This window comes from Pan paniscus, chromosome 6 (genome assembly GCF_029289425.2).
Source record: "Pan paniscus chromosome 6, NHGRI_mPanPan1-v2.0_pri, whole genome shotgun sequence".
NCBI classification, from domain to species: Eukaryota; Metazoa; Chordata; class Mammalia; order Primates; family Hominidae; genus Pan; species Pan paniscus.
The window spans coordinates 11,712,677-11,734,200 of NC_073255.2; the positions used below are offsets into that span (position 1 = coordinate 11,712,677).

Below are 21,524 nucleotides of genomic sequence, written 5' to 3' on the forward strand. Positions count from 1 at the left end.
CCCTTATTAAAGAGTCAGAAGATTTAATAAAGTGACTCATTCTGCTCCCTTAGAACCATGAGCCTATCCATTGATTTTTTAAAATTTTATTTATTTTTATTTATTTATTTTTTAGACAGTCTCGCTCTGTTGCCCAGGCTAGAGTGCAGTGGCATGATCTCGGCTCATTGCAACCTCCACCTTCTGAGTTCAAGTGATTCTCCTGCCTCAGCCTCCTGAATAGCTGGGATTACAGGTGCCCGCCACCATGTCCGGCTAATTTTTGTATTTTTTTTTTTTTGAGATGGAGTTTTGCCTCCCAAGTAGCTGGGCTAATTTTGTATTTTTAGTAGAGATGGAGTTTCTCCATGTTGGTCAGGCTGGTCTCAAACTCCCAACCTCAGGTGATCCTCCAGCCTCGGCCTCCCAAAGTGCTGGGATTACAGGCGTGAGCCACCACGCCTGGCCTGAATTTAAATACAGAGAAGATTGTATAAGTACAAGGGGTGGATTTCTTCAAAGGAGCTCAAGGGGAGTGTTTAAAAGAATGTCTTAAAGGTAAATGTTGTGTAGGAGGTAACTGATTGTTTTTCTTTGGTTTCTTTCATCCTAGTTATAAATCTGGAAATATATACGAAGGCCAGTGGGAAGACAACATGCGCCACGGGGAGGGGAGGATGAGGTGGCTGACCACCAACGAAGAGTACACCGGGCGGTGGGAGAGGGGCATCCAGGTACGCCCGGGCGGGGTAGCAGCTTATACCCAGAGGCGGACGCTCCGCCGATTCTCAACGCATGTATATTTCTTTTTGGGTTTTGTTTTTGTTGTTGTTGTTGTTGTTTTTGAGACAGAGTCTCTCTCTGTCTGTCTCCCAGGCTGGAGTGCACTGGCGCAATCTTGGCTCACTGCAGCCTCCACCTCCCGGGTTCAAGCAATTCTCCTGCCTCAGCCTCTGGAGTAGCTGAGATTACAGGTACCCACCACCACCACGGCTGGGCTAATTGTTTTTTTTGTATTTTTAGTAGAGACGTGGTTTCACCATGTTGGCCAGGTTGGTTTCGAACTCCAGACCTCAAGTGATCCGCGCGCCTCAGCCTCCTATAGTGCTAGGATTACAGGCATGAGCCACCACACCCAGCCTGTTTGTTTGTTTTTAGAGACAGAGTCTTGCTCTGTTGCCCAGGCTGGAGTGCGGTGGCAGGATCTCAGCTCACTGCAGCCTCCACCTCCTGGGTTCAAGCAATTCTCCTGCCTCAGCCTCTGGAGTAGCTGAGATTACAGGCACCCACCACCATGGCCCGGCTAATTTTTTTTTTTTTTTTGTATTTTCAGTAGAGACGGGGTTTCACCATGTTGGCCAGACTGGTTTCGAACTCCTGACCTCAAGTGATCCACCCGCCTCGGCTTCCCAGAGTGCTAGGATTACAGGCGTAAGCCACAGTGCCCAGCGTGTTCGTTTGTTTTTAGAGACAGAGTCTTGCTCTGTTGCCCAGGCTGGACTGCAGTTGTGCAATCAGGGCTCTCTACCTCCTTGGCTCAAGCGATCCTTCCACCTCAGCCTCCCCTGTAGCTGAGACTACAGAGGTGCCCACTGCCACCATGCCTGGCTAACTAAAACAATTATTATTATTATTATTTTTTTTAGAAACGAAGTCTCACTTTATTACACAGGCTGGTCTTGAACTCTGAGGCTCAAGTGATCCTTCCACCTCTGCCTCTCAAAGCGTTGGGATTACAGGCATGAGGCACAGCACCCAGCCCAATTGGTGTCTTTAAAAATAAAAATTTAGGCTGGGCACAGTGGCTCACACGTGTAATCCCGGCACTTTGGGAGACCACCTGAGGATTGAGGCCAGGAGTTTGAGACCAGCCTGGGTGATATGGTGAAACCCCATCTCTACTAAAAATATAAAAATTAGCCGGGAGTGGTCGCTGGTGCCTGTAGTCCTGGCTACTTGGGAGGCTGAGGTGGGAGGATCACTTGAGACTTGGAGGTTGAGGCTGCAGTGAGCCAAGATTGTGCCATACTCTAGCCTGGGTAACAGAGACCCTTTCTCAAAAAATAAAAATATATAAAAGCAAATAAACCCCAACATTTAAAATAACAATGAAAATCTTCATGATCAAGCCAGGCACTTTATGTACACTTATCTTCACTTTTTAGTAGAGACGGGGTTTCAACATGTTGGCCAGGCTGGTTTCAAACTGCTTTATATCTAACCTGAGGGGTAGGTGTCATTTCTGTCTTACAGATGAGGAACTTAGAGGGCTTAAGTGATCTGCCTTATTGCAAAAGACTCCTTAGTAAGTAGCTGAGCTGAAATTGAACCCAAGTCTGTGTGACTCCAGAGTCCAAGTTCTTTGCCCTTTCCAGTTTTCATTGTATTTATCCTAATTTTAAGGGGATCCGGGTAAAGAGAGAAACTGCTTTGTGCATTTCTGATGGCAGTCTGCTTTCTTTTCAGAATGGCTTTGGAACACACACGTGGTTTCTAAAGAGAATCCGCAGTTCCCAGTATCCTTTGAGAAATGAATACATAGGGGAGTTTGTAAATGGATATCGTCACGGACGTGGCAAGTTTTATTATGCCAGTGGAGCCACGTATGATGGAGAATGGGTTTCCAATAAGAAACATGGCATGGTGAGTATAGACCTGGGAGGATCACATTTCAAACAATTATGTAAAGCCATTGAAATTATGTAAAGCCATTGAAATGTCCAAGGATAATTGCAGATTTGTCTATTCTGCTTTCAGATCTATCAGTTTTGATTCAAATATTTGAAGCGTTGTTAGGTGCATATACACTGAGGATTATTCTGTATTCGTGCATTGGCTCTTTTGATCATCACATAATGTTCCTCATTAACCCTGCTAATTTTCTTTCTTTTTTTTTTGAGATGCAGTCTTGCTCTGTTGTCCAGGTTGGAGTACAGTGGCGTGATCTCAACTCACTACAACCTCTGCTTCCCGGGTTCAAGTGATTCTCCTGTCTCAGCCTCATGAGTAGCTGGAATTACAGGCGTCGGCTACTATGCCTGACTAATTTTTGTATTTTTAGTAGAGACAGGGTTTCGTCATGTTGGCCAGGCTGGTCTCGAACTCCTGACCTCAGGTGATCCACCCTCCTTGGCCTCCCAGAGTGCTGGGATTACAGGCGTGAGCCACCACGCCTGGCCAACCCTGGTAATTTTCATTTCTCTGAAGTCTATTTTGTCTGATGTAAATATAGGCACTCTAGATTTCTTTTTAATTTTAATTGTGGTAGAGTACACATGAGATTTCCCATCTTAACCATTTCCGAGTGCACAGTCCAGTGGCATTAAGCACATGCGCATTGTTGTGCAACCATCACCATCCGTCTACAGAACTCTTTGACAAAAGGCATGTCATTCTCGATTAAATTACATTATCTGTTTTGTATAGGATGACTTACTGTTTTGCTAAGGTGATTACATGACTTTTTTTTTCTTTCTTTTGAGACAGAGTTTTGCTCTGTTGCCCAGGCTGGAGTGCAGTGGCGTGATCTCGGCTCGCTGCAACCTCTGCCTTCCGGGTGCAAGTGATTCTTGTGCCTCAGCCACTAGAGTAGCTGGGATTACAGGTGTGCGCCACCACGCCCGGCTCATTTTTTTTTTTTTAGTAGTTACAGGGGTTTTGCCGTGTTTGCCAAGCTGGCCTCCTGGTCTCAAGTGATCCTCCCACCCAAAGTGCTGGGATTACAGGCATGAGCCACTGTGCTTGGCAAAATAGTTTCAATGGTCATTGATTTCCTATATATTTAGTGGTTATTTAATCAGTTTTTGGTGTGTGTGTACGTGTGTGTGTGTGTATGAGGATGGTTTTGGTTTGCAAGTAACAGAGAATCTAGTGTCGTCTGCCATGTGAAATACAGAATAATGGTTTGATTCAGCAACTCAGAGCTGTCAGGATTTCTCCTCCATCTATCCACAATATCTCCCACCATGTCACTTTCACCCTTGTGTTTTTCCTCCCTCATGATTGCAAGACGGCTGCTGTGGTTCCAGCCTTCACATCCACATACCATGCTAACTAGAAGAAAAGGAGGAACTTTTTACAGAAGCTCTCTAAAAAGGTCTTTCATTTCACAGAGCCAAATTGGGTCATTTGCCCACTTCTGAATCAGTAACTGACTATTGGCCTGGGTTTGACAAATCTCAGGGAGTCTTGGCCAGGCTTAGTGGCTCAGGCCTGTAATCCCAGCACTTTGGAAGGCCGAGGTGGGCAGAACACTTGAGGTCAGGAATTCGAGACCAGCTTGGCCAACATGATGAAACCCCGTCTCTACTAAAAATACAAAAATTAGCTGGGTGTGGTGGTGCACGCATGTAATCCCAGCCACTCGGGAGGCTGAGGAAGGAGAATTGCTTGAACCCAGGAGGCGGAGGTTGCAGTGAGTTAAGACTGTGCTACTGCACTCCAGCCTGAGTGACAGCAAATCTCCATCTCAAAAAAAAAAAAAAAAAAAATTGTGGGGCACGATGGCTCACGCCTGTAATCCCAACACTTTGGGAGGCTGAGGCAGACGGATCACGAGGTCAGGAGATCGAGACCATCCTGGCTAACATGGTGAAACCCCGTCTCTACTAAAAATATAAAAAATTAGCTGGGTGTGGTGGCAGGCGCCTGTAGTCCCAGCTACTCAGGAGGCTCAGGCAGGAGAATGGTGTGAACCCAGGAGGCGGAACTTGCGGTGAGCCGAGATCGTGCCACTGCACTGCAGCCTGGGCGCAGAGCGAGACTCCGTCTCAAAAAAAAAATCAGGGAGTCTGTATTGTGTGATGGGCGTTCTGCTGGTCACTAGCGTAGTTCAATAAGACACATTCTGTGGCCATAGGTGCTTAAAGTTGGAGAAAGATTGTCGGGGAGAGAGGGGGAGGGGGAGGAATAGGAAAAGGAGGAAGAGAGAGAGGACTTATACAGTGCATGAGACCCAGGAGCCTGATTATATGTAGAGTAAGTGCATATTTTCAAAACGAAAAGCTCCACACCCTTGAAAAAACTATTGATGTACATTTACCCATGTTTTTCTTTCCTTTTTTTTTTTTTTGAGATGGAGTCTCGCTCTGTCACCTAGGCTGGAGTGCAGTGGCACGATCTTGGCTCACTGCAACCTCTGCCTCCCAGGTTCAAGCGATTCTCCTGCCTCAGCCTCCCGAGTAACTGGCATTACATGTGCCTGCCACCAGGCCCGGCTAATTTTTGTATTTTTAGTAGCGATGGGGTTTCACCATGTTGGCCAGTCTGATCTCGAACTCCTGACCTTGTGATCTGCCCGCCTCAGCCTTCCAGAATGCTGGGATTACAGGCGTGAGCCACCGCACCCAGCCTTACCAGTGTTTTTCTAAGAAAACTTTTCCTAAACTGTAAAAAGTTTTTCTGTCTGCAGGGCCGATTAACTTTCAAGAACGGGCGTGTGTACGAAGGCGCATTCTCCAATGACCACATAGCTGGGTTTCCAGATCTTGAAGTTGAATTCATCAGCTGCCTGGACCTGTCTTCAGGAGTTGCCCCAAGATTGTCCAGGAGCGCCGGTAGGAAGCATTCACCTGTTGAAATAAAATTCACCGGCCGGGCGTGGTGGCTCATGCTTGTAATCCCAGCGCTTTGGGAGGCCGAGGCCGGCGGATCACGAGGTCAGCAGTTCGAGACCAGCCTGGCCAACATGGTGAAACCCCCGTCTCAATTAAAAATAAAAAAAAAATTAGCCAGGCGTGGTGGCAGGCGCCTGTAATCCCAGCTACTCGGGAGGCTGAGGCAGGAGAATGGCTTGAACCCGGGAGGCAGAGGTTGCAGTGAGCCCAGACTGCACCATTGCACTCCAGCCTGGGCAACAGAGAGAGACTCCGTCTCATAAATAAATAAAATGGAAAAAAAAAAGAAATAAAATTCATCTGTTTTTATCCATGGTGTTCACTCATGAAAATACACCGAACACTTCAGAAAACAGAAGTCCTCTGTGAGCAACTCCTTTTTTAAAAAAAAATTTGAGACAAAATCTCGCTCTATCACCCAGGATGGAGCAGGATACGATCACTGTTCACTGTGGCCTCAAACTCCTGGGCTCCAGTGATCCTCCCACCTCAGCCTTCCCCATAGCTGGGAATACAGGCACACACCACCGTGCCTAGCTAATTTTTTTTTCTTTTTGAGACGGAGTCTCGCTCTGTCGCCCAGCCTGGAGTGCAGCAGTGTAATCTTGGCTCATTGCAATCTCCACCTCCGGGGTTCAAGAGATTCTGCTGCCTCAGCCTCCTGAGTAGCTGGGATTATAGGCGTGTGCCACCATGCTTAGCTAATTTTTGTATTTTTTGTAGAGATGGGGTTTTACCATGTTGTTCAGGTTGGTCTGTAACTCCTGACCTCGTGATCCGCCCACCTTGGCCTCCCCAAGTGCTGGGATTACAGGTGTGAGCCAGCACACCTGGCCAGGCCTAGCTAATTTTTAAACTTTTTGTAGAGGCAGGGTCTCACTATGTTGCCCAGGCTGATTCAAACTCCTGTCCTCACACAATCCTCCTGCCTCGGCCTCCCAAAGTGCTGAGATTACAGCTGCAAGCCATTGCGCCTAGCTGGCAACTGCTTTTAAAAAATGTTTTTTTTAGAGACAGGATCTCACTCTGTTGCCCAGGTGGGAGTGCAGTGGCGTGATCATAGCTCACTGCAGCCTTAACCTCTCATTTTGGCTTCCCAAAGTGCTGGGATTAAAGGCATGAGCCACTGTTCTGCCTGCGTTCTTAGTAGGTTTTTGGAATATTCTTGCATCACATTTTGGTGGAAAATGATTGTGACATAGTATTGAGAAATTTGAACATTGTTTTTCATAATTATCTCCAAGGATGGGTGTGGTGGCCCATGACCCTAATCCCAGCACTTTGGGAGGCCAAGGCAGGCGGATCAGTTGAGGTCAGGAGTTCGAGACCAGCGTGGGCAACATGGTGAAACCCTGTGTCTACAAAAAATACAAAAATTAGCTGGTCGTGGTGGTGCATGTCTGTAGTCGCAGCTACTCAGGAGGGTGAGGTGGGAGGATGGCTTGAGCCTGGGAGGCAGAGGTTGCAGTGAACTGAGATCATGCCACTGCACTCCAGCCTGGGCGAGAGAGTGAGGCCCTGTCTCAAAACAAAACAAAACAAAAACCCACCAAACAAACCATACTTATCCCCTGTGTTTGCCTTCATTCATTAGAACTGATCAGAAAGCTTGATGGCAGTGAAAGTCATTCTGTGTTGGGATCGAGCATTGAGTTGGATCTAAATTTGCTCCTGGACATGTACCCTGAGACAGTCCAACCTGAAGAAAAGAAGCAGGTAAAACCTTTTTGATTGGTATGAGTTGCATCCTGGGGAAATATAGCTGGTGACTGCTGTCACGTGTTGAGTGTCTTCTTTTTTGTTTTGTTTTTTGAGACCGGGTTTTGCTCTGTCGCCCAGGCTGGAGTGCTGTGGCGCAGTCTTGGCTCACTGCAACCTCTGCCTCCTGGGTTCAAGCCTCCCCCACCTCAGCCTCCCCAGTAGCTGGGATTACAGGTGTGGGCCACTACGCCCGGCTATTTTTTTGTATTTTAGTTGAGACGGGGTTTCACCATATTGGCCTGGCTGGTCTGGAACTCCTGACCTCAGGTGATTGGCCCACCTCAGCCTCCCAAAGTACTGGGATTATGGGTGTGAGCCACCACGCCCGGCCTAGAACAATGCTTTAGATTATACATGTTTATTCAATTGAATTGCGTTTTCAAAAGCAGGAATGAATGCTCAGCGTAACAAATGCCTGAAGCTGCCCAGGTAGGGCTCTGTCTCCCTTAGGACCCTGCATCCTGTTCTTCACATTCTCTGAATGTCTCATTATGAGGGTAGGGCATGGGGTGAGTGGTTCTGGAGAACAGGACGCTGTGTAGAGGGCAGGGCTGCATGTGTGGGGAATTTGGGCATCAAGGGTCTGGGGAAAATCCTAAAAGGTGAAGTGTGACAGAGGGAGGTGAGTAAAGCAACCACCATGAATATTGCTTTTTTTTTTTTTTTTTTTGAGACGGAGTCCCTCTTGTCGCCCAGGCTGGAGTGCAATGGCACGATCTCAGCTCACTGCAACCTCCGCCTCCTGCGTTCAAGGGATTCTCCTGCCTCAGCCTCCTGAGTAGCTGGGATTACAGACATGCCCCACCACCCCCAGCTGTATTTTGTATTTTTAGTAGAGATGGAGTTTCACTGTGTTGCCCAGGCTGGTCTCGAACTCCTGACCTCAGGTGATCCTTTCGCCTCAGCCTCCCAGAGTGCTGGGATTACAGGCGTGAGCCACTGCACCTGGCGGAATATTGCTTCTTTCAGACTTTCAGCCCTATGTGTGGTGTGAGTTGCATGTGTTTTGTACATGCTGTTTATCAGGTTGAGGGATTCCTTTCTATTCCTAATTTGCTGAGGGTGCTTTTCATGAATGGATGTGAAATTCTGTGAAACGCTTCAGTTGATAGAATCATTTGGTTCTTCCTCAGTCTGTGAATTACATTGATTGATTTTTCAAATGTTAACCCAACTTTGCAATTCTAGGAGAAACCCTACTTGGTGCTGCTATATTATCTTTTTTTTTTTTTCCTTTTTGAGATAGGGTCTTGCTCTGTCACCCCGGCTGGAGTGAAGTGGTGCGATCTCAGCTCACTGCAGTCTTGACCTTCTGGGCTTAAGCAATCCTCCTGCCTCAGCTTCCTGAGTAGCTGGGACTATACGGGCACTTGCTACTGTGTCTGGTTAATTTCTTTTTTTTCTTTTTTTTTTTTGTTGAGACGGAGTCTTGCTCTGTCGCCCAGGCTGGAGTGCAGTAGCACGATCTCTGCTCACTGCAAGCTCCACCTCCTGGGTTCACGCCATTCTCCTGCCTCAGCCTCCCGAGTAGCTGGGTCTACACCATGCCCGGCTAATTTTTTGTATTTTTAGTAGAGACAGGGTTTCACCGTGTTAGCCAGGATGGTCTCGATCTCCTGATCTTGTGATCCGCCTGCCTTGATCTCCCGAAGTGCTGGGATTACAGGCTTGAGCCACCACGCCCGGCCAGTTAATTTCTTTAATTTTTAATTTTCAGTTGAGACACAGTCTTACTATGTTGCACAGGCTGGTCTCGAGTTCTCAGGCTCAAGCGATCCTCCCGCCTCGGCCTCACAAAGTGCTGGGATGACAGGCATGAGCCACCACGCATGGCTACTGTTCTTTTTATATATTGCTGGATTCAACTTATTTTGTTGACGATTTTTGCACGTATGTTGATGAAGGATAAGGATCTGCAGACAATAGAATTTTGTTGCCGCCACTGAGAGAGGAAGCCAGCCCATTGCCATGTGAAAGGAAGTCTACTTTCCAGATAACTTGTTTTGTTTTGTTTTTACTGTTGGTCGGAGATGGCATTTTATTGACCAAGGGGGGTGGGTGGAAAGAGTAAAATGCTTCTTGGCCAGGTGCCGTGGCTGATGCCTGTAATCGTAACACTATGGGAGGCCGAGGCAGGCGGATCACCTGAGGTCAGGAGTTCAAGACCAGACTGGCCAATATGGTGAAACCCCATCTCTACCAAAAATACAAAAATTAGCCGGGCGTGGTGGTGGGCACCTGTTATCACAGCTACTCTGGAGGCTGAGGCACGAGAATCACCTGAACCCAGGAGGCAGAGGTTGCATTGAGCCAAGATTGTGCCACTGCACTGCAGCCTGGGTGACAGAGCGAGACTCCACCTCAAAACAAAACAAACAAACACTTCTTAAGTTCTTACAGTGGAAAGAGCTAAATGCCATTACTTTACTTGTATTATCGCATTTAATGTAGGACACAGGTGTTGTGTCTTTTGTTCTTTTTAAAATATTTAAATTTTATTTCTTTATTTTGAGGCAAGGTCTCACTCTTGACACCCAGGCTGGAATGCAGTGACATGATCTCGGCTCACTGCAACCTCCTCCCAGGTTCAAGCAATTCTGCCTCAGCCTCCTGAGTAGCTGGGGTTACAGGCATGTGCCACCACGGCCGGCTAATTTTGTATTTTTAGTAGAGATGGGGTTTCACCATGTTGGCCAGGCTGGTCTGGAACTCCTGACCTCAGGTGATCTGCCTGCCTCGGCCTCCCAAAGTGCTGGGATTACAGGCGTGAGCCACCACGCCCGGCCGTCTTTTGTTCTTAATCCACGTATGACTTTCTTCCTTTCAGGTGGAATATGCCGTCTTAAGAAATATTACAGAATTAAGAAGAATCTACAGCTTTTACAGCAGCCTGGGATGCGGCCACTCTCTGGATAATACCTTTCTGATGACAAAGCTTCACTTCTGGAGATTTCTAAAAGATTGCAAATTTCATCACCACAAACTAACTCTTGCTGATATGGACAGGATATTAAGTGGTGAGTGTTCCAGATCCTTCACATCTTTTGGTTTAAAGCAGAGGACCAGGCCGGCCACAGTGGCTCATGCCTGTACTTCCAGCACTTTGGGAGGCCGAGGCAGGCGGATCACGAGGTCAGGAGTTCAAGACCAGCCTGACCAACATGGTGAAACCCCGTCTCTACTAAAAGATACAAAAAATTAGCCAGGCGTGGTGGTGCATGCCTATAATCCCAGCCATTTGGGAGGCTGAGGCAGGAGAATCGCTTGGACCCAGGAGGCGGAGGTTGCAGTGAGCCAAGATTGTGCCATTGCACTCCAGCCTGGGTGACAGGGTGAGACTCCATCACACACACACACACACACACACACACACACACACACACACACACACACACACACACAAGGCAGGGATCCCCAACCCCCAGGCCAGGGAGCAGTACTGGTCCATGGCCCGTTAGGAAACAGGCTACACAGTGGAAGGTGAGCAGTGGACAAGCAAGTGAACTTTCATCTGTTTTTTTATTTTGTTTTATTTTGAGACAGAGTTTCACTCTTGTTGCCCAGGCTGGAGTGCAGTGGCACGATCTCGGCTCACTGCAACCTCTGTCTCCTGGGTTCAAGTGACTCTCCTGCCTCAGCCTCCCGAGTAGCCGGGATTACAGGCATGTGCCGCCATGCCCAGCTAATTTTTGTATTTTTTAGTAGAGACGGGGTTTTTCCATGTTGGTTAGGCGTGTCTCGAACTCCTGACCTCAGATGATCTGCCCGCCTTGGCCTCCCAAAGTGCTGGGATTACAGGCATGAGCCACCGCACCCAGCCTACCTTCATCTGTTTTTACAGCCATTCCCCATCGCTGGCATTACCGCCTGAGCTCTGCCTCCTGCAGATCAGCAGGGCATTAGATTCTCATAGGAGCGCAAATCCTACTGTGAGCTGAGCAGGGGAGGGATGTAGGTTGCACGCTCCTTAGGAGAATCGAATGCCTGATGATCTGTCACTGTCTCCCATCACCCCCAGATGGCACCGTCTAGTTGTAGGAAAACAAGCTTAGGGCTCCCACTGATTCTACCTGATGGCGAGTTGTAGAATTGTTTCATTATGTATTACAATGTCATGATAATAGAAATAAGGCGTGCAGTAATTCGAATGTGCTTGAATCATCCTGAAACCAACAGCCCCCCACCGCTTTCCACCATTCATGGAAAAACTGTCTTCTACAAAATCGGTCCCTGGTGCCAAAAAGTTTGGGGACCTCTGGTTTCAAGGACAGTATCACAGTGTCACCTGGAAAACCGTTAGGAAATGTGGAGGGAGCTGGGAAGGCCCAGGTTGGGAGACGAGTGTTCCAGAAATCAGCGCGTGGTCATTTCCCCCGTGATTACGAGGTACTTGATAAAGAGACAGTCTCGTGACATAACAGCAACAGTACAAGGTCACCTACAAAAGCAGGGCCAGCAATGCACGGTCTCAGGGTGAAATCCAGTCCACCCCCGTTCCCCTAAATCATGCTTTACTGGAACACAGACATGCCCGTTTGCTTACGTGTTCGTGACTGCTCTACCCCGAAGCACCACAGCTGAGGGATTGTGATGTAGACGGTCTGGTCCACCAAGCCTAAAATATTTACTCTCTGGCCCTTTACAGAAAATTTGCCTCCCTCTCTCCCGCTGACCATCGATTTATAGTAAAAAAGCACTAAATTGTCAGGTCAGAAATGGGGAGATGGCCAGGCCTCGTGGTTTACGCCTGTAATCCCAGCACTTTGGAAGGCCGAGGCGGGTGGATCACTTGAGTCCAGGAGTTTGAGACCCGCCTGGCCAATATGGTGAAACTCCGTCTCTACTAAAAATACAAAAATTAGCCAGGTATGGTGGTACATGCCTGTATTCCCAGCTACTTATTGGGAGGCTGAGACAGGAGTAGAATCGTTTGAGCCTAGGAGGTGGAGGTTGCAGTGAGCCGAGATTTCCAGCCTGGGTGACAGAGTGAGACTCCGTCTCTTAAAAAAAAAAAAAAAAAAAAAAAAAAAAAGAAAAAGGCCGCGTGCGGTGGCTCACACCTGTAATCAGCACTTCAGGAGGCCGAAGTGGGCAGATCATGAGGTCAGGAGTTCAAGACCATCCTGGCTAACATGGTGAAACCCCGTCTCTACTAAAAATACAAAAAATTAGCTGGATGTGGTGGTACATGCCTGTAGTCCCAGCTACTCGGGAGGCTGAGGCAGGAGAATCGCTTGAACTCACGAGGCGGAGGTTGCAGTGAGCCGAGATCGTGCCACTGCACTCCAGCCTGGGCAACAGAGTGAGACTCTGTCTCAAAAGAAAAAAAAAACAAAACAACAGGGAGAATCAGCAATGGCTTGGAAGAGTCTAGAAAAGGCCCTAAGTAGTCTTAGGATTGGTCTTGATTTCAAATTAGGAAGTTGATGTGATAAATTTAACAACTTTGGAAGTTTAACTTCTTTCAGCCAAATCCTGGGAGGCGGAGCTGCAAGCTTCTAATTATCTGCTTGAAAAATGAAGTATTAGAACAAATGCCTATTGACGTCAAAGTTTAGTGTTTGAAACATACTTAAAATCCATTTAGAATTAGCAGCATTCATCAGATTGTGTCTCAGACTATTCTGGAAAACAGTGGGACAAGATTGACATCTTTTTTTTGTTGTTTTTTGAGATGAAGTCTCGCTCTGTTGCCCGGGCTGGAGTGCAGTGGCTCAATCTCGGCTCACTGCAGCCTCCACCTCCCGGGTTCCAGCGATTCTCCTGCCTCAGTCTCCCAAGTAGCTGAGATTACAGGTGCCCACCACCACACCTGGCTAATTTTTTGTATTTTTGGTAGAGACAGGGTTTTGCCATGTTGCCCAGGCTGGTCTCAAACTCCTGACCTCAGGCAATTTGCTGCTGCAGCCTCCCAAAGTGCTGGGATTACAGGCGTGAGCCACTGTGCCTGGCTTTCACGGAGTTTTAAATTTTTGGTTGGACGCTTATACACATGTTCAGAGCATTTTGAAATAAGCGCATATATTCAGTTCTTCGAATTGTATACCAGGAGCAAATAAGACGGAAGGTTCTAGCAAATGTCAGGCATCCTCTCCAATTTTCTTATTTTAGCCAATAATGACATACCAGTTGAAGAAATCCATTCTCCATTTACAACAATACTTTTGAGAACATTTTTGAATTACCTCCTGCATTTGGCGTACCACATTTATCATGAAGAATTCCAGTAAGTACCATTTCTGGACCCTCATTGGGGGATGGGGCACAGCTAAGCTGTATTATTGTCATAATGCCCTCTTTTCTTCAGCAGTCATTTTTATTTTTTTGGAGATGGAGTCTTGCTCTGTTGCCCAGGCTGGAGTGCAGTGGCACAATCTTGGCTCACTGCAACCTCTGCCTCCCAGGTTCAAGCAATTCTGCCTCAGGCTCCTGGGTAGCTGAGATGACAGGCGTGTGCCACCATGCCTGGCTAATTTTTTTTTTTTTTTTTGTATTTTTAGTAGAGATGGGGTTTCACCATGTTGGCCAGGCTGGTTTCAAACTCCTGACCTCAGATGATCCCACCTGCCTCAGCCTCTCAAAGTTCTGGGATTACAGGCGTGAGCCACCATGCCCAGCCTCAGCAGTCTTTTTTTAACATACTCTTGAAATGAAGGACTCAGAACACAACCTTTCCACAAATATTAATCACAAAGCCATGACATACTGGATCAAAACTTTGAAAGCCCTTCATATCTGAGTGAGTTCAATACTGCAAATATCTCTCGGGGTTTCTAATGCAGAAACAAATAGTCACAACCAAGTCATCTTTCTTATGTCAGAATTTCTTGTCTTTCTTACAGCAAAAGTGGTTTTATATCTTTTTTTGAAAAAACTTTTATTTATATATTTATTTTTTTGAGATGGAATCTCGCTCTGTCACCCAGGCTGGAGTGCAGTGGCGCGATCTCGGCTCACTGCAACCTCCACCTCCCAGGTTCCAGTGATTCTCCTGCCTCAGCCTCCCAAGTAGCTGGGATTACCAGTGTCTGCCACCAAGCCCAGCTAATTTTTTGTATTTTTAGTAGAGATGGGGTTTCACCATGTTGGCCAGGCTGGTCTTAAACTCCTGACCTCGAGTGATCCGCCCACCTTGGCTTCCCAAAATGCTGGGATTATAGGTTTGAGCCACTGACTTTAGCCTTCCCTTTCTATACTCTATACATTAGAAGCAAATTATTAAGTCTAGCCCATGCTCAAGGAGAAGGGAATTAAGTTCCCTCTTTTGGAGGAGAGGTAACTATGGTATCTTTTGATCATTATCACAGAAAGAGAAGCCCATCCCTCTTCTTGTGTTTTACAAAACTGATGACCGAGAACATTCGTCCAAATGCCTGCCAGATAAAAGGTAAATACAAAACCAATAGGATTCTATTTACTGCCCCATTTTTTTTTTTCTCAAAATATAAATCTGGGCTGGGCGCAGTGGCTCACTCCTGCAATCCCAGCACTTTGGGAGGCCAAGGCAGGAGGATCACCTGAGGTCAAGGAGTTCAAGACCAGCCTGGCCAACATGGCAAAACCCCATCTCTACTAGAAATACAAAAAAATTAGCCAGGTATGGTGGTGCATGCCTGTAATCCTAGCTACTCGGGAGGCTGAGGCAGGAGAATCGCTTGAGCCTGGGGGGCGGAGGTTGCAGTGAGCCGAGATCGTGCCACTGCACTCTAGCCTGGGTGACATCAAGACTCTGTCTCGGAAAAAAACAAAAGCAATAGGATTATATTTACTGCTATTTTTTTCTCAAAACATAAATCTGTAATCATTTTTTGAACGTTGTATTTTTAGGCAATTTATTCTGTGAGCAACAGCGGACGCTCTACTCTATGAGTTACATGAATAAGTGCTGGGAGATTTATCTCGCCTACTGCAGACGCAGCGCAGCGCCTCCCCACGAGCCTACGATGAAGATGAGACACTTCCTCTGGATGCTGAAAGTAACCACCTAAGTTCGATATTGGCTTTCTATTTACAGGCACTTTGATCTTAATTAAAGAAAGGCAGGATATTCCAGCTGTGATATGCAGATAATCAGGTGAAGATCTGGGCTGGATTTTCAGGACCATTAAATCTTTACTAAGTCTCTTGGCAGAACAGTGGTCTGTGGTCGTGGAAGGAACAGAAACAGCCGTCACCTGCCCAATATGCTAACAGATTAGGGCAAGACAATGGTCCATGGCCTATAACAATGGCCCATGGCATGCGTATATATATATATTGCAATCCCAGGACGTTGAGAGGCCGAGGCGGGCGGATCACCTGAGGTCAAGGAGTTCAAGACCAGCATGGACATATATATTTATATATGCCATGGGCCATTGTCTTAAAAATATATATATATAAATAAATACATATATAATAAATATATATATTTTTTAATTTTATTTTTTTGAGACGGAGTTTTGCTCTTGTCACTCAGGCTGGAGTGCAACGAAGTGATCTTGGCTCACTGCAACCTCCACCTCCTGGGTTCAAGCAATTCTCCTGCCTCAGCCTCCTAAGTAGCTGGGATTACAGGTGCCCGCCACCACACCTGGCTAATTTTTGTATTTTTAGTAGAGACAGGTGTTCACCATGTTGCCCAGGCTGGTCTTGACCTCCCGACCCCAGGTGATCCATCCGCCTCAGCCTCCCTAAGTGCCGGAATTACAGGCGTGAGACACTGTGCCTGACTGGCCTACAATATCTTTATTCATGCAGATCCAGCCATTTAAAGGAAGATAGGGCCGAGTACAGCGGGGCACCCCTGTAATTCCAGCACTTTGGGAGGCCGAGGCAGGAGGATCACTTGAGCTTAGGAATTCAAGACCAGCCTGGGCAACATAGTGAGATCCCCCTCTCTACAAAAAATAAAAAAATCATAGCCGGGCGTGGTAGTGCACGCCTGTAGTCCCAGCTACTCGGGAGGCTGTAGTAAGCTGTGATCGTGCCACTGCATTCCAGGCTGGTTGACAGAGTGAGGCCCTGTCCCAAAAAAATCCCCCAAAAAACAAAAAAGGAAAATGGAGGAACACCTTAGTCTTTTTGATGGACTGAAGTGTTGCCTGATCCTAGAATAGCAATAAAGTCAACTGAAATCTTTTTAAAAAGGAAGGACTTTGGAAGGCGGAGGGGTGGATTACCTGAGGTCAGGAGTTTGAGACCAGCCTGGCCAATGCTGTGAAACCTCCTTTCGACTGAAAATACAAAAAAATTAGCCAGGCATGGTGGCGGGAGCCTGTAATCCCAGCCACTTCGGAGGCTGAGGCAGGAGAATTGCTTGAACCTGGGAGGCCGAGGTTGCAATGAGCTGAAATTGTGCCACTGCACTCCAGTCTAGGCAACAAGAGCAGAACTCTGTCTCAAAAAAAAAAACTAAGGAAGTGGGGAGGATGAATATCATTTAAAACAATTACAGTTTATCGAAAAAGGAATTTTTAAAAGTTATTACTTGGGAAAATAGTGACAACATTTATACAATGTTCTCATACTAACTATTGGTTGTTTTTGTTCCATGATACTTTTTTTTTTTTAGACAAAGTCTCGCTCTTTTGCCAGGGTGGAGTGCAGTAGCGCGGTCTTGGCTCACTGCAACCTCCGCCTCCCGGGTTCAAGCAATTCTCCTGCCTCAGCCTCCCGAGTAGCTGGGACTACAGGCACACGCCACCATGCCCAGCTAATTTTTTTGTATTTTTAGTAGAGTTAGGGTTTCTCCATGTTGGCCAGGATGGTCTGGATCTCTTGACCTCGTGAGCCGCCTGCCTCGGCCTCCCAAAGTGCTGGGATTACAGGTGTGAGCCACCGCGCCCGGCCCCACGTAACATTATTGATAGGTTCTTGGAAACCGTGACTTCAACCAGTGCTTTGTGGTCAGGAGCTTAACTCTTCTTCATGTCAATTATTCTGCGGTCAAATCGGTTTTGTTGTGCAGCACGTTGTTTCCCGACGTGCTTTTCGGCCTACAGCATCGTGTTAATATTTCACACCTGGACCGTGTTCTGTTCTCCCACGTTCTATGTCCTGTTCTGATGGCAAAAAATACTCTGCTGTTATTTTGGAGGCACTAGAGAAGGGATAGAGAGGTAAATACGTGTGTGTGTGTGTGTGTGTGTGTGTGTTTGAGACAGGTTCTTGCTTTGTTACCTAGGCTGGAGTGCAGTGTTACGATCACAGCTCACAGTAGCCTCAAACTCCTGGACTTAAGTGATCCTCCCACCTCAGCCTCCTGAGTAGCTGGGACTGCAGGCATGCACCACCATGCTCAGCCTACATTTTTAATTTTGTGTAAAGACAGGGTCTTGCTATGTTGCCCAGGCTGATCCCCAACACCTGGGCTCAAGTGATCCTCCCACCTCGGCCTCACAAGGTTCTGGGATTACAGGTGTGAGCCACCATGTCTGGCCGCAAATGCCCATGTTAATCCAGAATGCTTTTCAGAATTATCAGTCTTTAAGATATTAATTTACGGCTGGGCGCAATGTCTCACGACTGTAATCCCAGCACTTTGGGAGGCCGAGGCAGGCGGCTCACTTGAGGTCAGGAGTTTGAGACCAGCCTGGCCAACATATAGTGAAACCCCATCTCTACTAAAAATACAAAAATTAGCTGGACGTGGTGGTGTGTTCCTGTAGTCCCAGCTACTTGGGAGGCTGAGGCAGGAGAATCACTTGAACCCAGGAGGTGGAGGTTGCAGTGAGCTGAGATTGCGCCACTGCCTAGCAGCCTGGGTGACAGAGTGAGACTCCGTCTCTCAGAAAAAAAGAAAAAAGATATTAATTTCTGGTACACTTTCTTAGTTATTGTATTGATATAAATTGACATTAAAACATATAGCTGTTTACAATTATAGGCAGTTATGGTTTTTCTTTTTTACAGGACTTTAAAATGATAAATAAAGAATTAACAGCAGCTACATTTATGGAGGTCATAGCAGAGGATAATCCGTTCATATATGATGGAATTGACAGCAACTTTGAACCTGAGGTTTGTAAAGAGCCATCACAAATGGTACAGATCCAATTCAGGCTGTTGGTTTTGCCATGGATACCAAGGACAAAGAACCAAGATTTTTTTTTCTTTTTTTCATTAGCCTTTTCACTGATGCTTCTTTTTTTTTTTTTTTTGGAGACGGAGTCTCAGTCTGTTGCCCAGGCTGGAGTGTGCAGTGACACGATCTCTGCTCACTGCAAGCTCTGCCTCCCGGGTTCACGCCATTCTCCTGCCTCAGCCTCCCGAGTAGCTGGGACTACAGGCGCCCGCCACCATGCCCGGCTAATTTTTTTTTTTTTTTTGTATTTTTTTTAGTAGAGACGGAGTTTCACCGTGTTAGCCAGGATGGTCTTGATCTCCTGACCTCGTGATCCACCTGCCTCGGCCTCGCAAAGTGCTGGGATTACAGGCATGAGCCACCGCGCCTGGCCTTCAGCTGATTTTTTAAAAACAATTTTTTGTACAGAACGGGTCTCACTGTGTTGCCCAGGCTGGTCTCAAACTCCTGGGCTCAAATGATCCTCCTGCCTCAGCTTCCTGAAGTGCTGAGATTGCAGATGTGAGCCACTGTGACCAGCCTAAGAACCAAGATTTGATTGAAAGCAGTCTGAACACAAGTACCTAATATATGTGTGTGTGTGTCTGTGTGCGTGTCTGTGCGTGTGTGTGCATGTGTGTGTGTTTTTGTGCATGTGTCTGCATGTCTGTGTGTGTGTGTGCGCAAACATGCATATTCAGATGTCAGGAAATAATGAACACCAGTCAATCAATGCTCTGTCTCCAGGTGTGTCAGAATGATGGAAACTCTCTGTGTTTTATTTTATTTCAGCTGGTTTTCCTGGAATTCTTTGAAGCTCTCTTAAGCTTTGCATTCATCTGTGTTACTGACCAAATGACTAAATCCTGTACAAATGTTCCAGCTGATGATGTGTCTGGAAATAAACATGAAACTATTTATACAATACTAAATCAGGTAACACGTAATATCTTAGAATTAGGTAATCTTAGAATTATAGAGTAAGGAGGGCTGGGCACGGTGGCTCACGCTTGTAATCCCAGCACTTTGGGAAGCTGAGGCGGGCGGATCACAAGGTCAGAAGATCGAGACCATCCTGGCTAACATGGTGAAACCCCGTCTCTATTAAAACTACAAAAAAATTAGCCGGGCGTGGTGGCAGGCACCTGTAGTCCCAGCTACTGGGGAGGCTGAGGCAGGAGAATGGTGTGAACCCAGGAGGTGGAGGTTGCAGTGAGCTGAGATTGTGCCAATGCACTCCATCCTGGGCGTCAGAGCAAGACTTCTCAAAACAAAACAAAAAAACCAACCAAACAAAAAGAATTGCAAAGCAAGGAATGGCTTTATTCTGGAATGGTTAAACCATCATCAAAACTATCTTGGCTTTACTAACCCTTCTAGAAAGTAATTTAAGAAGTCTTTCCTTTTTCCTTTTAAAATTTTATTTTATGTGTTTTGGGACAGGGATTCACTGTTATCCAGGCTTGAGTGCAGTGGTGCAATCATGGCTCACTGTAGCCTTGAGCTCCTGAGCTCACACGCTCCTCCCACCTTAGTCTCCTGAGTAGCTAGGACTACAGGCATGTGCCACCACACCCAGCTAATTTTTTTTTTTTTTTTTTTTTTTTGAGACAGAGCTTCACTGTGTTGCCCAGGCTGGAGTGCGGTGGCACGATCTCGGCTCACTGCAACCTCCACCTCCTGGATTCAAGTGATTCATGCCTCAGCCTCCCGAGTAGCTGGGATTACAGGCATGTGCCACCATACCTAGCTAATTTTTTATATTTTTAGTAGAGATGGGGTTTCACCATGTTGACCAGGCTGGTCTCGAACTCCTGACCTCAGTTGATCCGCCTGCCTCGGCCTCCCAAAGTGCTGGGATTACAGGCCTGAGCCACTGTGCCTGGCCTTTTTGTATTTTTTTGTAGAGATGGGGTTTTGCCATGTTGTCCAGGCTGGTCTCAAACTCCTGAGCTCAAGTGATCCTCCTGCCTCAGCCTCCCAAAGTGCTGCGATTACACGTGTGAGCCACCATGCCCGGCCAAGATGTCTTTTTCACATTTTGGAAGTGTATATAGATTTTTTTAAGTTAGGGAAAATGTGTTTCCTGGCCATGATCCAGGAAGTGGACTCCTAGCCACAGCAGAGAGTTGCTGATGAAGGGGAGAGTGCATACCGACATGCTGGGTGGGCCGCTAGACCACACTTTAGAAAATCAGAGGTGTTTTACTAGGAGATGTTTCGTTATACGGATCCAGTGTTTCTAAGAGTGGAAAGCCTGCTCAGGAGCAGATGTGTCGAATAGTTCCTGAGTGTGTGTGGGATGCTAACCAGGTCCCCAGGGCTTGCTCACAAGCATGGACACCCAGGCCAGGCACGGCGGCTCACGCCTGTAATCTCAGCACTTTGGGAGGCCAAGGTGGGCGGATCACTTGAGGTCAGGAATTCGAGACCAGCCTGGCCCACCATGGTAAAACCCCGTCTCTACTAAAAAGACACTGGAAACTGAACGTTCATGTCATGCTCCAAGGGAATCACTGCTCCCTTTTGACCAACGATTTGGGAATGTGATTTAGAGATCAGAGAGAGGCTCAGCTTCAAACTTATCAAAGCCGGTCCTTCTTGCTCAGCTCACGGTGGTTTCACACGCTCTAGTAATTTGCGGAGGCAAAGGTAGAATTCTGTTCCACAGAGGTAAGCGTGCTATGAAGAGGGACAGCAAGCTCCAGAGATGTGCAGAAGGCTCCCCTTGAGCCGTCAGCTGAGTGTGCACGCATGTGAGGGAACAGCTGGAACCTAAGAGCAGCCAGGAAGAAGGGGAGGGGCCTCAAGGACTCACGCAGGGCTGGGAGTAGTTTGCATTTCCAGTCGCCAGCGTAGAGAAGCCTTCGCATCCATGAGGGGCATCAGGCTGGGTACTTAAAAGTTCACTGTGTGTGTGTTTCTTTTTTTTGACAAAATCTTGCTCTGTTGCCCAGGCTCGAGTGCAGTGGCACAATCTTGGCTCACTGCAGCCTCTGCCTCCCAGGTTCAGGGTGACTCTCCTGCCTTGGCCTCCCGAGCAGCTGGGATTACAGGTGCGCACCACCACACCTGGCCAATTTTTGTATTTTTAGTAAAGACAGGGTTTCACCGTGTTGGCCAGC

General features: G+C 47.1%; 1 protein-coding gene across 19 annotated transcripts in view; it reads left to right on the top strand.

The window, feature by feature from the left end:
- The window catches only part of LOC129393039 (radial spoke head 10 homolog B), a 43,059-nt gene that overhangs the window by 12,029 nt on the left and 9,506 nt on the right, over nucleotides 1-21,524 (top strand). For 9 of the 19 annotated variants that reach the window (XM_055114964.2, XM_055114962.2, XM_055114963.2 and 6 more), the window contains 10 exons: nucleotides 593-713; nucleotides 2,446-2,622; nucleotides 5,390-5,534; nucleotides 7,189-7,310; nucleotides 10,183-10,372; nucleotides 13,467-13,581; nucleotides 14,663-14,742; nucleotides 15,183-15,331; nucleotides 18,249-18,356; nucleotides 19,192-19,335. In XM_055114964.2, coding sequence (XP_054970939.1) covers nucleotides 593-713; nucleotides 2,446-2,622; nucleotides 5,390-5,534; nucleotides 7,189-7,310; nucleotides 10,183-10,372; nucleotides 13,467-13,581; nucleotides 14,663-14,742; nucleotides 15,183-15,331; nucleotides 18,249-18,356; nucleotides 19,192-19,335 — 1,351 coding nt within the window. Of the gene's footprint in view, nucleotides 1-592; nucleotides 714-2,232; nucleotides 2,285-2,445; nucleotides 2,623-5,374; nucleotides 5,535-7,188; nucleotides 7,311-10,182; nucleotides 10,373-13,466; nucleotides 13,582-14,662; nucleotides 14,743-15,182; nucleotides 15,332-18,248; nucleotides 18,357-19,191; nucleotides 19,336-21,524 lie in introns of all 19 variants that reach the window. The other 10 variants (XM_055114958.2, XM_055114954.2, XM_055114957.2 and 7 more) reach the window with 5 other exon arrangements.